Here is a 16679-nt window from a genome sequence, read left to right as displayed (position 1 = left end):
ATATGGTGTGGAAATTTGCAGGTTCGATAGGAAATCGCAGTGCCTCCCTTTGGTTCAAGAAATCGCTTTTTGCCCTAATGAATTTCGATTAAGCGAGGTGAATAGGTGGGGCTTGTTTTGTAAATTTCAAATTTTAAAAACTTTCATTATTTATGATTCGGCCCACATATGTTTTAATCTTTTCATTTTAACCCATTTTACGTGTTTAATGAATCCTAATTATGTCACGTCAGCTTCTCTAAATTTAAAAAAAAAAAAATGAAAAACATTTTCAAAGCCATTTTGTTAAATGAAAACTTGGGATGGCTATGCAGCTAAATTTTCTTGATGAATTGCTGACTTCCACCAGAAAAGAAAGCGATGAAAACTCTAACAAAAGGCATGAGTTGAATCCTGCTATTTAAATGTGTCACGTAAAACAGAAAAAAACTATGATATATAAAAACATAATGTGCTATTTGTCATTCACATTTACAATGTATTTGATGCACCATATCATTCTTGTTACAATGGGCAGAGGGGAATGTGTCTCCATCATATTCATATTATTATCTGGGTTAGGCAAAAAAATGTTCATAATTGGGAGCATTTATGGCAACATGGGTACCCAATTGGCTATTTCCAATGTACCCAACCAAACAAGTCATTTCTGCTTTTTCAAGACCCATACACCACCTTTGGATTCACAAATATCACTCATCACCTGCGCAAGAGCATAGCTTCGGTTAAGATAAAGTATACAAGGCCTTTACTTGAAAATAAGAAAATAAACAATCTGATGCTACCTACTTCTGTCTCACTACAATTCATGACCTTATTCTTATGACATTAAAACAATCCAACGATTTCCATAACAAGAAATTTCTTAAACCGTTGGTGCACAAAATAAGAAATGGTCAATCTGACAGTATGCCCTTGGGCCTTGGTTACTGACCTTCTTATATTCCTTTTCTGTGATATTCTCTCTCTTCAGATCAAGTCTTGCTGCTTCAACAACATCAGCCTTCCTAAGCTTCGCATCAGCTCCTCTAACAAGTAGAAGGTCAATCACAACTTTCCTGTATTGTAGAACAGAATTATCTTAACACGAGAATAAGTATGAAATGTTAAATGCAAGGTACTCAAGATGTTTCAATGATGGCTTTTGTTGACGAAACTATTAACAAGAAAATTTTTTAAGTTTCCACAATTATATTAACTCAACATGACATCAAAACCAAGCGATCTACGGGTTGACTACCCCCAATCTGTTAAATGCGTGTTTCAAATCCAAGTTTGTGTTTGAGTGAGAATCAATACAATAAGTTCATTAGTTAAATTCATCATACATATGAAAGAGTATATTAGAATATATGCATTTCCCTTCTAGTTTAAATTTGGGATTAAAGGCTCTTCAATACATATCATAGCCCTATCTAACAAACATGTCACACATTCAAATCCTAAAAATAATTCCATTCAATTATTTAAATTATAAGTAATACTTAATGTTGTAAGGATCCACATGATAAGTGTGTTTATCAAATTCAAAACTATCATTAAGTTCTTTCCTATTAACTCAAAATTAAAAATTAATGATTACTCAATATGAAACCAAAGCTAAGAAGACTTATGTTCAAATCAATAAATCTATTACGTCTATTATCGTGTGTGCCTAGATCACATTTGTGACTTCTATGTTTGGGTCCATGTTGTCAAGTCCAATAATTTTATTTGGGCATACATGCAAGGCGGCATGTTAAAATTTAACACATTCTAATAGCTTAAGCTTTTGGTAGTTCCCCAACAACTATGAAGCACATACATGTTGATAGATGGTTCATCTATAGATCCTAAGGCAAATAACAACGCTTTAGATCCACCTGTTTTAGGCAATCAAAATTCTTAATTAACAAAAAATATAATTTACCTCAATTGATCATATTCTAGGTGCTCCGAGGATGACTTTGAAACATAATAACCATGAATGTTTGTCGCAACCTGACTTACGACTTCCTCAAAATCTGCAGTGTCAACACCATCTGCTGCAAGTACAGCAATTTTAGCATCAACTGCTTGCTTTGGAATATGAGAGCGAGCAACAGCCCAATTCCGCAAACATTCTTGAATGAACTGCTTGCTGCCAAGAAATTGCCACATTATTCTAATATTAAAAAATATTCTAAAAATTAAAGAATTTGTTACTTGTAATAAACACAATACTTGAGTACATAAAAAACCTTTGATTGTACAGTCTATAATACCATAGCTTGGGATGAACAGTCTTGGGATTAAAAAAGGAAATCTCTACTGACTAACCTTTTATATGTATATCACTTGGGTAGCATTTCTATGTTATGGTTAATTAAAATGACTTGACTAGAAAGAATAATCACCAATACATATCCGTCAATGATAATCCGACTGAAAATAAAGATATCAGCTTAATCATAGACTCATGCATTGATTAACAATAAAATATTATAGCAGCCTTGGTTTCTCTGACTCCACAACTAAGATGTATCGACCTTTGAAACTATTATAAAGGTTTGACCCAAAACAATTAAGTCTTGTTAAATTATGATAAATTTTGAAACTATCTAACCTCAATTAAACCCTCTTTTTCAACATATATTTTGATACACGTTTAAAACTCTTAGATTAAACTGTGTCATTTCTAAGATGTATTAATTGTTCAAGTTGTATTTAATCTCAACCATTTAAATTGTGTTGAGCCAATGGCTCAAAATTATATCTTAATTTGTGTCAAAAAAGAGTTCCAGACACCATACGGTCCATACCTGCAAACCTTGTGAATCTGAATAATTTTCTGCAAGGCCTTCGGTAACACTTGTCGACTTTCCTTTGACATGGGCTTCCTACTTTGTACTCCAGTTGCACCTTCATCAGAATTCATTGCTTTTAGAGGCTTACCAGCTGTCCCAGATTTTTGTGTAGCAACACCTTTACAAGGTCCAACTTTTCTAGATCTATTTATAACATCAGTTACTTGTTTCTCTGCAGCTGCCCAAACTTGTTCTTGCTTCTTAACAATATTTGGGTATTCTTTTATAAATGACACATCTTTATGCACTTTAAACTTCCAATCTTTAAAGGAAGGTCTCTCAACAGCAAATACATTCAGAACTCGTTTTATATGATCTTTAAGCTTTGCTTCGACCAATAATTGCTCAGACTTGACTGCCAAATTCTTGCTAAATAAAAGAAGAACATAATCTCTAGCTAAACATGTAGCTTTGTCATCAAATAGCAACAAAATTCTAGGAACCCAGAGACCTTGCACTAATTGAGCATGCTTCTGAAGGACTCCTAAAAGATCTTCAACAGAGTCATCAGGAGCAAAGTGCTTAAGTGCACTAAACCGATGAGCTGGTGGACCCTATTAAATTAAGAAAAATGTTCAAGTTACAAAAAAGGAAGAAAAAGAATGAAAAGAAATCAAACTGTCAGAGGAACACCTAAACAAATACATTTCTCTAAAGGTATTTTGTTAAGTAAAAACCCAGAAACCAGTAAAAAAAAAAAAAAAAGAATTATATACTCAAAGATAGAATTTGGACAGAAACCAGTTGAATTGATGTATGAGCAATTACAATCCAAGTCCGGTACAGTCCAAAGGATAGAAAAATGAAGGGATGCAGCAATTCGAGCAGCTGCGACCTGCCAAATAAAATTTCCACATAATTGTCTACCGATCCCCTCCAACCTCCTGTATTTATTCTCCACTATTTACATAACCGTCTAACAAACTTCTTCTAGAGAAATCACTCATTAGCAGCCAAGTGTCCACTGCCTTCTCCTTCACACCAAAGAGAATGCTTTCCCTTCTTGCGGGTAAAAACTTTCTTGAACGAAATTGCATCATATTTCAATAAAAAAAAAAAAAAAAGAAAGAAAGATCTGAATTGAGAAAGAGGACAGGCGGTTCATAATCCAAAAAAAGAAAAAGTATCAACAGTATATTAGATATAATTTAGGAGAACAAAAGCATTTTTAATAATACATACATCATACAACCCTAAGTTCAGTTGAGCACTAGAAGATGTGAAGGCCCATGTACATCCTATGACATCTAGCTTTCAAGTCACAACTTAGGAGCGTGATACTGTACTGTACCTAGGACCAAAATAAATTAAAAGAAAGATAAAGATATACATTGAACTATGAGCAGTGCATAATAGAATCCTAGTCATGAGAAAAATAAACATATCCCCTTAGGCCTTCAGCAACCCGCCACACAAAATAAATTAAAAAAAGAAAAAAAAAAATTCTTCCCAAAGAAGACAACTATTTATAACAAGACCAGGTATAGGATAGCCTTTTGTGCAAAAATCACAAAATATTATGAAAGTTACCATTGATCAATTCTTGTAGTCCCAGAGGTTCATTGGCTAATTTATAAACTTGACCAACACCATAACTCCTAAACCAACATTATAAATTCTAAACTAATGAATCAGTCAATATTTATATCTAAGTTTCACCACCATCAGAGCCTCGCCAAGTGCCTCATAAAATAAAAATCCTAAACTGCCAAAATGGAATCCAACAATATTTATATCTAATGTAATCCCTTCTCCGATATTCTAGAGCAGTAGAGAAGCCAGGTATTTATGGTACTGAGGCAAACTTTCATAATAAGAAGATCAACCTTTTATTTTTCTTAGGAATAACTAAGGCATTATACTAACTGAATTTCTATGTCCTCAGGATTTAGACCTAAAAACTAGATAAGACAATATTCTTCTTGGCTAACTTTACTGTGACCTCCAGGAAACATGACTTAACCGTGAAACTCAAAACACTGTCAACTCCTTTTACTACAAGCTTATAGTCCACTGCCTAGACATACTTCCACCTATTCACACAAAATCCATGATAACCACAATATAACAAGGATTGATAAAAGATCAGAAGCCTCAATAAAAAACAAGATGAGACACAGGTGATATGCATATTGATTCTATTGACTTGCTTTACAGAAATATACACACAAAAGCAAGCAATAAACAGACACATATATAAAAAATAAACACCCCTCAAAGGATAAATCTATATATCAATAAATAGCTTGATCTGGCAGCAACTTCATGAATAGCCAGAAATGTCATTGTCTGAACTTGCAACAAACCTCACAAAGCAATTTCCGAACACGTTCTTCAAGGGGCATAGAAAACAAAATCCTGAAACAATATCCATTTGCACTTTTGAATTTATATTAAAATTACCATGCAAGAATATTAAACAAAAACCTCCATATACACATACATAGTTGTTAACAAAGGGGACAGATACAAATAAAACCAAATAATTACAATTACTACGGACAGATACAGCCAAGATGAATGCAAACAAATTTGTATCACTATTGATCAGGCTGTTCAACATACAGAATATAAACCCTTGTCATGGAATTGAACATCAAACTCTTAAGACCGCAAAGGAAGATGTTTGCAAACAGAATATCAGAAAAAGGAATATAATTCCATTTGACAAAATCGTAGTCTTTCCATGTGTAGGCTAATAAAATTTACAAGAAGCGCCATCCAAAGAAGAATAACATTAGGAAAGCACAAAACTTTTATATTCTACCATATTTCCCGAACAACTTTGATTACCTTGCAATTGTTGCTTTCCTCCCAAGTATTCTATCAGTGCACCAGTAACTGATGTTTTTTTCACTTGTCACTCTCTTATAAAAGCAGCATCACGGAATCACATATCCATACACACAATGCATAAACGTACATGCTTCCCGCACACAAATGTCGATACCAACCAACACAAAATAAAGAATACATACAAGTCTAGTGCACAACAGCTAAATGACCAATAAACACACACAAAAATACATGGTGTTGTGCATAATAGCTATATCACCTTCATGGACACAGAAGAGTCATTAAAAGAATCAAAAGATTAGAAAAAAGACCATACCTGCTTGAACGGCTTTTGGATTTAATTTTACTGTCACATGCTCCAGGGCATAAAGCGCTAACATATTCACACCTGTAGATTGTCATAAAGTGACGGACCCGTTGTTACTAGATGGTACAAACGTAAGGAAAAGAGGGGGCAAAAAGGGTAATCAACTTGGGGACAAGTGGCCTGCCAGGTGGCTTGGATAGTTCTTTAGGATTTGAGTGTCAGGAATAAAGGACTAAGGGCGTGTGTGTGAAGGATCATTCGGAATATTTGGGTAAAAAGGGTCTGGGAGGAGCTGGCCCTCGAAGTCTAGTCTGTTCTTTTTGTTTCACTTTGTTTCTCTTGTTTCTCTTTTGTTCTGGTTACCTTTTAGTGATTCAGATATAGTTAATGAATATTGCTTTTTCTTCGGTTATTTGTTATTTGGTTTATTACTTGTTATTGATTGTGATTTGGAATATTGTGTGTTCTGGAGTTGTTGCTGTTATTTTGGCTTGTGTTCTGTGTTGTGAGGAGGTCAGAGGTATTCAACAACTGGTATCGAGCCGTCACTCATTGGGGCATGGTTAACACCAGAATGGAGGGTAGGGTAGATAATGTTGAAAGAGAGATAACCAGACTGACAGAGAATGTTACCTTCATGAGAGAGATCTTGGTCGAAATGCAGAACTGGATGCGACAGAAGGATGAAGAAAAAGATGTTCGCCGTAGACAAGTGGTCCTGGAAGAAGGTGACCACTTTGGATTAGGAAACCAACGTGACAGAGGAGCCCACTTGGGGAATGAACAACTACCACCACCACTAACACCACCTGACTACGGTAGCTACCATCACGAAAAGGGAGGGAACAAGAGAGACTGAGGTGGACGAAGGTTGGAGCTCCCGATTTTTTTCGGCAAAGACCCCTATGGGTGGATTTTTAGGGTCTGCTTGGAAGTTTAGTGGTTTTGAGGGGTTTTTAGTAACAGTTTCTAAAACACCCAACCTATGCTTAGAAGTTTATTTTCTAACGGTTCTAACAGTTTTTTAAAATGATAAATTTACATATATGCCTATTAAAGTATTCTAACTTCAACCAGTATTTGGGAGTTTTGTTTTTATAATTACAAAGTAAAGGTTCTTTATTTGTTTTCTACTTATTAGTATTTCATAACTTCAAATGTAATAAAGTCTCCTTATCCTTCTTCGCCATTCTTGGAAGCATCTGGAATGATTGAAAAATTGTGGCTCCACTTCTTCAAGAAAGCATCTAGAAAAGAGATTTTAATCATTTTTTTTTTATGATTGCTTAAAATTATTTTATATTTAATATGGTTGGAGACGCGCATAATATAGTTAAAATTTTCTTTTGGATATAATTGAGATAGTTTTGTAATGGATAGGCTATTTGTGGAATAAAATTTTAAAACCAACCTAAACACCTCAATTTGGGGGGTTTTATAAACCCCTCAAAAATACACTACACTGGTTATGGGGGGTTTTTAAGCCAGTCAAAATCATTGCATAAAAAATCTAGCAAGTAATGGTTTTAGAAGACCTCAAAACTAGTGATTAAAAAAAAAAAAAAAAAAAAAAATAACCTCCCAAGCAAACCCTTACGGTTGAGACATATTTCTCCATTGATCAAATTTCGGAGAAGAACAAGGTTTCTTCCACAACGCTGTGTATAAAGGGTGAAGCCCTTCACTGGTTCCAATGGACAGAGTCCAGAACTTTGGCAGTGACTTGGTCGGCTTTTAAAGTGGCACTCTCACAGAGATTCAGTGGCGCTCAAGAAATCAGCCCCTTGGAGTTGATAATGTCGACGAAGCTAATCAACTCAGTGTTGGACTACCACCGGCGATTTGAAGAAGTTGCAGCGTTGACAAGAGGCGAGAGGGAAGAAGTCCTAATAGTCGCATTTCTGAACGGGTTGAAACCTAAGGTTAATGCTAAGATCAAGCTCCAGCAACCCAATATACTTAACCAACCCAACTCCTTGGTCCAAGTGACTCTCCTGTACCAAAGGGTGGAAGAAAGAAACCAGGTGCTCAATGAGGCCCAAGTAGGTTTGGGCCAACAAGGAAAAGTGGGGGGAAAAAACCCATTCACTAATTCACTTAAGCCCAATGAGAACAGCAAAGCCCAACCCAACAACAGCCAATCTAATATAACCCAACCCAACTCACTACTTAGCCAAAAAAATCCCCAATTCCGACCCTCATTTAGACGAAGCTTCACCGAGAATGCCTCTAGCTCAGGGTCAACTCCGGCATCCAGCTTTCGATCTAACAATTTATGACATGACTTTCCATTCAAAAAGTTAACCAAAGCCGAAATCCAGAGAAAGAGAGAGCGGGGATTGTGCTATCATTGTGATGCAAAATACGTTCCAAGCCATAGGTATGGTGATAAACAATTTCAGGTTATGTTGATAGAAAAACATGAAGAGGAAGACGGTAAAGATAAGCATAAAGAGGAAGCAACTGTTGAAGAGAATCCAACACCACACGAAGCAGAGCTCTCGATCAATTCAGTCGTCGGGATTAATGGTCCAAATACGTTGAAGCTAAAAGGGGATATCAGTGTTAAAGAGCTGATCGTCCTAATTGACAATGGAGCCTCACATAATTTCATCCATTGGCAAGTGGTTGAGGAGTTGAGAGTTCCAGTGGTAAGTACGAAGGCTTTTGGTGTGAGAGTGGGTGATGGATACCATGTCAGATGCAGTGGGGAATGTAAGGGAGTTCAATTGAAATTGCAAAATGTCATGGTGGTCCAGAACTTTTTTTCCATTTGAAATGAGTGGGGTAGATGTCATCGTAAGAGTTGCTTGGTTGGAAACACTGGGGGAAGCGATGACTAATTGGAAGACTTTGGTGATGAGATTCAACTTGGCTGGTAAGTCAGTTATTCTTAAGGAGGCGCTTGGTTCAGGGAATGTTGGATTACTGGAAAGTTAGATTACCTTGAAGATTACTAAGAATCTTTAGGAAAATATGTTTAGTTAATTGACGGGTATGTTATATTAATATGTTTGGTTGGGAGGAATAAATTGATGGGTATGTTACTTAAATTACTGAATTATCCTATGGGAGGTCACTCAGGGTTTTTTCGCACTTATAAGAGGTTATTACAGGTAGTTTATTGGGAAGGAATGAAAAGGGATGTTCACCTATTTGTACGAGACTGCCCTACATGCCAACAAAACAAGAATGACTGCCTTCAACCAGTCGGGTCACTACAACCATTACTAGGTCCCTCTCAAGTATAGGAGGACGTATCCATGGATTTTATAACGGGCCTCCCAAAGGCTCAGCGAGTCGACACTATTTTAGTGGTGATAGATCGCCTCATCAAATATAGTCATTTCATTACACTACAACACCCGTACTCAGCTAAAGGGGTAGCTGCCCTCTTTCTCACTAATGTGGTTAAGCTACATGGATTTCCCTGCACCATTGTATTTGATCGGGACAGTCTATTTATGAGCGTGTTCTGGGGGGAATTGTTCAAACTGTCGGATACCAAGCTCCACATGAGCACGACTTATCACCCTCAGTCAGACAGCCAATCCGAGGTTGCCAACCGATGACTTGAAACGTACTTAAAATGTTTTGTGAGTGACCAACCCAAACAATGGCCTCGATGGCTTGCTTGGGCAGAGTACTAGTCCAATACTACATACAGCAGATCAACCGGGGTGACTCCATTTAGGGCATTATATGGGAGAGACCCCCCTACCTTTCTTAAGTACACCGAACACAGCTCAATTGTGGAAGCAATGGATGAGCCCCTAACAGAAAGAAACCTGATTTTGAAGGAATTAAAGAGCAATCTTGACAAGGCTTAGAATTTGATGAAAATGAATGCTGATGGTAAGAGACGAGAGGTTCAACTTGATGTAGGGGATTCAGTTTATTTGAAGCTCCAACCATATAGGCTAAAGTCCCTAGCACAGAGACCTAATGAGAAGCTTAGCCCTCGGTTTTACGGCCCCTACGAAATCATTGAGAAGATTGGGTAGGTGGCTTACAAATTGAAACTTCCACCCACAACCCAAATTCACAATGTTTTTTACAGGTCTCAACTGAAAAAGGTCTCTTCCCATCCCATTCCTTCACGACCTCTCCCAAAGATTCTGGACAGAGATATGGTACTTAGAGCTGAACTTTAGCAGGCAATTCTGAAATGCTGGTTATTAAATGGGAGCTATGAGGTGCTGATCAAATGGAAGAACCTACAAGCTTGCGATAACACTTGGGAGGAATACGAATCCTTATGCCACCAGTTTCCTGCTTTCCACCTTGAGGACAAGGTGACACTCCTTGGGGAGGGTATCAATGGACCTGTTGTTACTAAATGGTACAAATGTAAGGAAAAGAGGGGGCAAAAAGGGTAATCAACTTGGGGACAGGTGGCCTGGATAGTTCGTTAGGATTTGAGTGTCAGGAATAAAGGACTAAGGCGTGTGTGTGAGGTATCATTCGGAATATTTGGGTAAAAAGGGTCTAGAAGGAGCTGGCCCTCGAAGTCTGGTTTGTTCTTTTTGTTTCGCTTTGTTTCTCTTGTTTCTCTTTTCTGGTTACCTTTTACCGATTCAGATATAGTTAATGAATATTGCCATTTCTTCGCTTATTTGTTGTTTGGTTTATTACTTGTTATTGATTGTGGTTTGGAATATTGTGTGTTCTGGAGTTGCTGCTGTTATTTTGGCTTGTGTTCTGCGTTGTGAGTGAAAAGGGAGGTTGAGGTCAGAGGTATTCATCATAAAGATATCAAAATTATACAATCAATTCATATAACAATCCAAAACGAAATAATCTGAAACAACTTGCAGAAATAGTAGCCAAAATGGGCATAAACTACATACGGGTTCACTGTGAAGTGTAAAGGAGAATTTTCTTGAGCCAACATTCTCTGCAGGAATCTAGCTGAGAAATCACTCTTTGACCCATGGTACTTCAGTGGAACCCAACCCTAGATGAAAAGGATAAACAATATAAATGAACAAAAAAAGCTTTAATTAACTTTACAGTCTGCAAATTAACAGTCCAATTGTTCTTGTAAAAAAAAGAGAGAGAGAGAGAGAAGTTTGAAAAATGCTTGTGAGAGGGAGCACTGCACAGTTAACAGACATACCTCTTCCTCATTTGTTCTTTTTTGCTCAACAGAACCCTCCATCTGCTTGTTCTGAACCACAGAAACTAATAAGACCAACCTCAAGCATCGTAAATATAGACAAGAAAAGATAACAGACCAACCAGCAATTGGAGCAGACAAAAAAGGACATATAAAATAGCTAAATAAGCCTTGATCCAAACAAAATAGTTTTCCACGTGAATCCTTTAGTGCCATTCAGTTCCATCAAGAAACATAACATAGTCCAGGATATTTTGGTGGACCTAGCATGAGGCAATGGCTTTTCAGAATGCATCACAACAAATTATGGTATGACACTCGTTACTAATCCCTTTTTCATATTGGCAATGTGGACTATATACAATGATGCAAACTGCTGAAGGAAAATTGAATAAGCAGTCTTCTGGTTTATTGTCTGGGCATGTTTAAGATGCTCTCGCGATGAAAACAGTGAGATCTCTATACTGAAAATTCTTTTTAAGAGTACATACCTGCAACATATATGACAGAGGAAAGATTACCTGTTTCTTTGATGGACCAACAGATTTATTTTCATTCGAAGCTTCTAATTTAACAGCAACTTCTGCATTGCTTGGGACATTTTTCTTCCTTTTTAAGCCACCAGACTTAAATTGATCTGTTGATGGTCGAAGCTGCACAACTGCATTAATAGGATTCACGTGTAACTGCAAGATGAAAACAGACATAGGTCTCTTACAATACTTAAGGTTAAGTATAACTTATACAGATATATAATTAAAACAAAGGGCAACAATAGACCAACATTAACTCATTAAGCAGCAGATAAACTGATGCTGCAGGACAAAATATCTTAATCTTAAATGTAGAAAAGGTCCTTAAGCGTTACATGCAACAAACCAAAAAATTTTGATTGCATGTAATCCAAAATAGATATGTTTTGTGCAGAACACTAAAACTAAGAGATGGGCAGGGAAAAAAGAAAGGATGTTAGCACGCACAAGCACAAATGACATTCTATAGACACAGCCTTGGCAATCATTGAGATCGAGCAAAAGAACAAATCAAAGATGTAATCATACAATCAAAAGCATAAACTACTACTCCCACAGTATTTATGCTTGTAAAATCCATAATTCTTGAACCAAACTAGCTAGAGGTCAAAGATATGGTCTGCTAGAGCTAATTGCAAAGCCTCAACTAGTTGCTATCATTGGATTTTACCATTTCAACAGAAAACCAACTGGAGTCCAATCAAGAAGGGAAAAATACATTGCACACTCAAGTATGTTCTATAAGGAGGGAGGCCAAATCCTTTGATGACTTTCAACATTACACACCAGAAGCAAGTTAGAACAGCTATCTACATAAGGTGAATGGCATTATTGCATATCCAGTAACACTGGTGACATAAGGTATTTAGTTCAAAAGCAGACACAACTCTTTACAGTTCATGTTTATGTGCCACCATTGAATTTTTTAGTTCTGAACACATACAAATCTGTTAATAACAAGCAAGAGTATGATAGTTAAGTCATAGGTCGTAAAAGGAGCATTTCAGTCATTATGCTGAAAGATTTGTAGAGACAATACACTGCCAATAAATTGAACTATATAAAGACCTACGACCTTGTGAAGGACCTCAAGTCTACCAAGCTTACAGTTATTGAAAATTTTACTTTACATACATTAACCTTCATCACTTAACTCTTTCTTCCACTATAAAATATACATTCCAAACAAGTTGGCTCATTCACAAGTCAAAGTGAACATTGCATCAAACATTAACATTTCTATCAAGACCTTAAATGCTCTCTAAACAAGCCAATCTATATACAGCGTCTTTGCAAACCTAATCAAAATAGCATTTCATTTCATCTACCAATTGGCTCAAAAGCCATCCACCAAAGTGCTTCAAATCTCTTCTCAGCAAATACTAAAATTCCTTAAGATGTTGCAATTGGAGATACACAATTTTGTTAGAAACAAAACTCCCTTGATTTGAGGAAAAAAGTTGGTCAATCTACCCTAAACTAAGAACACATTAAAGACAAAGTTAGCACCATTGCTTTCATAAAAGCGCTTCTAACCTTAAAGCATAATGAATATAGTAGTTAAATACCTTATCTCCCACCAGAACACCAACAGCATAGCCACCTGCCACAGATGGTTTCCATGAAGAAGACAAAGTCTAAGAAAAACCATGAAATAAGACATTATGCTCCATAATCAAACAAGCTATACATAAATTGAACTTTAGTTTCCAAATGCAACTTCAGAGGCAATCAAACCTGCTTCGTTATGTTAACCCTGATAGCTCTGTCACTGTCCCAATTATTCGAATCAACATTCATTGACAAGTCCATTTCTATCTCTGCAGTCGAAGGTTTAACCCTAACCTATGAAAAAGAACGAAACGCATATCTCTATTTCCGTTCTATAAATAAATAAATGTAATGAAGCATAATACAACACACCTCTTCGCATCTCTCATCCAACTCATACGGGCGCCAACATGCTCTCAATGGATATTGCATTACTAATAACTGAACGTTTTAGTTATAGCTATTAGCAACTAAATACAAATAATAAATATACTGAAATCAAATAAAAGATATAACAAACATGAGACCTGAGTATCGGCATCGATTGAAGCATTGAAATATACATCAATTTCGCGAACAATCATATCATCTTCTTCTTCTAATTCATTACTGTCTGAATCCGCCGGCTCCTCCGTTTTCGGTTCCATTCTGACATCCGGTAGCGGTTTCTTCTCCATTTTGACAGCACCATTCAAGGCCGAAGATTCAATCTTCGGTGAAAGATGCGCAGTTAATGTCGATGAAGTTAAATCTTCTTCGGATTTCCGTTTCTTCAAGATTGAGACATCCGGTGGTTGTTGTGCAGGTTTTGGTGGCGGTGATTCAGGTTTTGGAACCGTTTTATTGAGACTGGATTTCGGCAAGAATTTCTTGACTCGAGGAACTTGAGTCGACTTGTCATCCAGTTCATCAAAGTTGTCAAGGTCCATGCTCAAGACTAAGTTCGTCTCTCGCGGTTGATGGCTGAATAAGAGTAGCTCCAGTTAGTGAGTTTATTGAGACTCTGAGACTGAGAGGCAGCAAACGCGGGGACTTGCTTTACTTTTTTGAAAAATATAAATAAATTGACACCTCTAAGCAAGGAAAAGACAATAGTCTCCCCAGTTTCAGAATCTATCACCCCACACCCACAACCGTTTAATATGACGGTTAATGCAATCAAAATCAAAAAAGGGTAAAATTAATTATTTTTAGAGAGGTGCTATTAACATCTTTTTAATTTAACTAGCCCCTATATACAAATTTATAGAGGGTAAAATAGTAAACTCAATCACTTATAATTTGTTTTATTGCATTATTAAATTGTCTTGAACGCAATAATAATAGAAAAATCCTCTAAAACTTTTTTGTTTTGGCAAAGAATAGTAACTTATAAATATAAATTCGTCATCACTGATTTTTTTGAAATTAAATGCATATTTTAAATTGAAATTACCACAAAGGTTATTGACAAGTAAAAATAGTTCATAGAAATTGTAACTTTCTTTCATGAGTCGATCTCTAACTCTCCTAGTGACGAAATCCTGAATAACTTGTAAATATTTAGTACAATTCCTTCTAAAACAGTATAACCTATAACTTAGAAGATTTGCAATAGAAAATAGATTTAATTTTTTGGATTACTGGTTTAGATTAGGGATAAATTATAATATCTTTAAAAATTAATTTTCATATAAATTTAATTTAACAATGGACTTTAAAGTGTTTTCTTGGAGTTCAAATAACACCACTCTCCTTCTGAAGTTGAGCAAACAAAATAGATGGATTTAGGCAAAGGCCATTGTAGGCAGGGGGCTACTTAGGTGTAAGAACATATAGAGTGGAGGGCTAATCGGCAAGGCCACTCGCTAATTTTATTTTCGGCTAAAGAGTTCCTGCTAATCCGAACTCACTAGTTTATCGTCATCTATCTGTATGACAGGTCTCAACTCAGGAGGAAGATCTGGTACTAGACATAAAACCGCGCATTCAGGTTCTATTTTTGTTCAAAGAAAATGCTTAACTAATTCCATGCGTCTAACTAAAAAAATCCCTTCTTCTTCTAATTTTTTGAGGATTGAACTAATAACGTATATAGTACTTGAATTCTTGACATAGATGCTATAGAATTGGTTATTATACTTCAGAGACTACTAGTGTAATAGGAGCATTTGTCGGATCACCTTTAGATGATCAAATCTTTTACGTGGCATAGCTCAACAGATCTTAGTTACTCATGCTCTGTCGCTCATATTTTTTAAATATTATTGTTAGGTAGATTTTGATGGTTATTACAAAGTAGGATTTGAAAATTAAAAATAGCTGAATAATTTAGGATATGATTTTGAGAATAAAAAAAAATACACATTTTGATTTGGAATACAAATAAATAGGAAAACAAACGCACCCATAACTTTTGTGGCCTCAGTGTGGGATGTGATTTTAGAAGAGGTAAACACCCCAACGTCATGGTATTTACATGAAGTAAAATTAAGGACACTTTGATTTTTCAGTGACAAATTAGTCCCTGAAACAAACATCCATCACTTAGTTTCGTTACGTAATGCAAAACTTTTTGTGTAAAGTATAAAATACCGCTAATAAAAAAAATTGAGAAACATATAAAACTAAATTATTTTTACCCTTATTAAATAAAAAAATTAACCTATAAACTTTCATTATACAGTACTTTTTAACTTTCAAAATTACCAGACCTAGCTTAGTCAAACATAATTTCTTTCATCTTTCATCTTTCATAGAACACGTGTAGGCTCCCTTTGTTTTGTTATTCCTATCCATATTCTCAATCTTGTTCTCAAAATACTTGTTTGTTTTATTATTTGAGAAATACTATTCTATTTTTTAATTACTTTTAAACCCCTTAAATTTATTATTTTAATAAACACCCCTAGAAAAAAAGTTTAAAAATTAACAAAAACACCCCCACACACCCATAGTTGCCAGATTCCGGCAACTACCGTCGGTGGTTGCTGGAATCTGTCACAATGGCGTAAAAATAACCAGAACTGACCGGTAATTCGCCGGTCTAGCTGTCGCAAAGAAATATCTTTGGTCGTCAATCTGGCCTTTTGCAGCCGTCGACGGCTGGAAAAGGCCATATTGACGCACGACCTGCCAAATCCGATAGGTCTGTATTGTAACGTCACTTTTCGGTCAAATTCTGGCGGTGGTGACCAGAATCTACACTATGGGTGGGTGGGGGTGTTTTTCTCATTTTACAAAATTTTTATATATTGGCGTGTTTAGTTAAATTAGCAAACCTAGGGGGTTTTTTTGTTAATTTTTAAATTTTACCTCGTAATACTCACCTTATTCAACTACCTAATATTATTCACAAAATCATATCCAAAATCGCAAAACAAACGGACCCGTAATTATCTTCTCCAATTCTTCCAAAAAAGATTGGCTTGTCTTCTTCTTTGATTCTTCCCAAAAGAAAAAATAAAAAATCCTACTTCTCAACCTTTACTCTACCAAGTACCAACATAACATAAAAACCAATAAACCCAAAAAAAAAAATTCATGAAACCAAGACTTCGAAATCCTCT

The 16679-nt window shown here is 36.0% G+C and overlaps 1 protein-coding gene across 1 annotated transcript; it reads right to left on the bottom strand.

The window, feature by feature from the left end:
* Positions 1 to 435: 435 nt before the first annotated feature.
* LOC116115673 (DNA-directed RNA polymerase III subunit RPC5-like) lies at positions 436 to 14060 on the bottom strand. Its single transcript, XM_031401802.1, has 13 exons — positions 13659 to 14060; positions 13504 to 13572; positions 13318 to 13425; positions 13149 to 13217; positions 11569 to 11733; positions 11048 to 11098; positions 10779 to 10885; positions 5938 to 6009; positions 5132 to 5183; positions 2781 to 3379; positions 1910 to 2119; positions 935 to 1058; positions 436 to 703 (listed from the first exon to the last, which is right to left on the bottom strand). Exons 1-13 carry the CDS (start codon positions 14058 to 14060, stop codon positions 644 to 646), a joined length of 2088 nt encoding a protein of 695 aa, XP_031257662.1. The 3' UTR covers positions 436 to 643.
* Positions 14061 to 16679: the final 2619 nt, after the last annotated feature.

This window comes from Pistacia vera, unplaced genomic scaffold (assembly GCF_008641045.1).
Source record: "Pistacia vera cultivar Batoury unplaced genomic scaffold, PisVer_v2 Contig749, whole genome shotgun sequence".
NCBI classification, from domain to species: Eukaryota; Viridiplantae; Streptophyta; class Magnoliopsida; order Sapindales; family Anacardiaceae; genus Pistacia; species Pistacia vera.
Note: the sequence above shows the minus strand (reverse complement) of the source record. Positions and strands in the feature narration are given on the sequence as shown.

Excerpts from the sequence above, each read along its gene's own strand:
- LOC116115673 (XM_031401802.1), bottom strand. The coding sequence starts at position 14,060 with ATGGACCTTGACAACTTTGATGAACTGGATGACAAGTCGACTCAAGTT. Across the intron at positions 6,010-10,778 it reads TTACACTTCACAGTGAACCC|GTGTGAATATGTTAGCGCTT; the intron begins GTATGTAGTTTA and ends GACAATCTACAG. Across the intron at positions 5,184-5,937 it reads TCCAAAAGCCGTTCAAGCAG|GATTTTGTTTTCTATGCCCC; the intron begins GTATGGTCTTTT and ends ATATTGTTTCAG.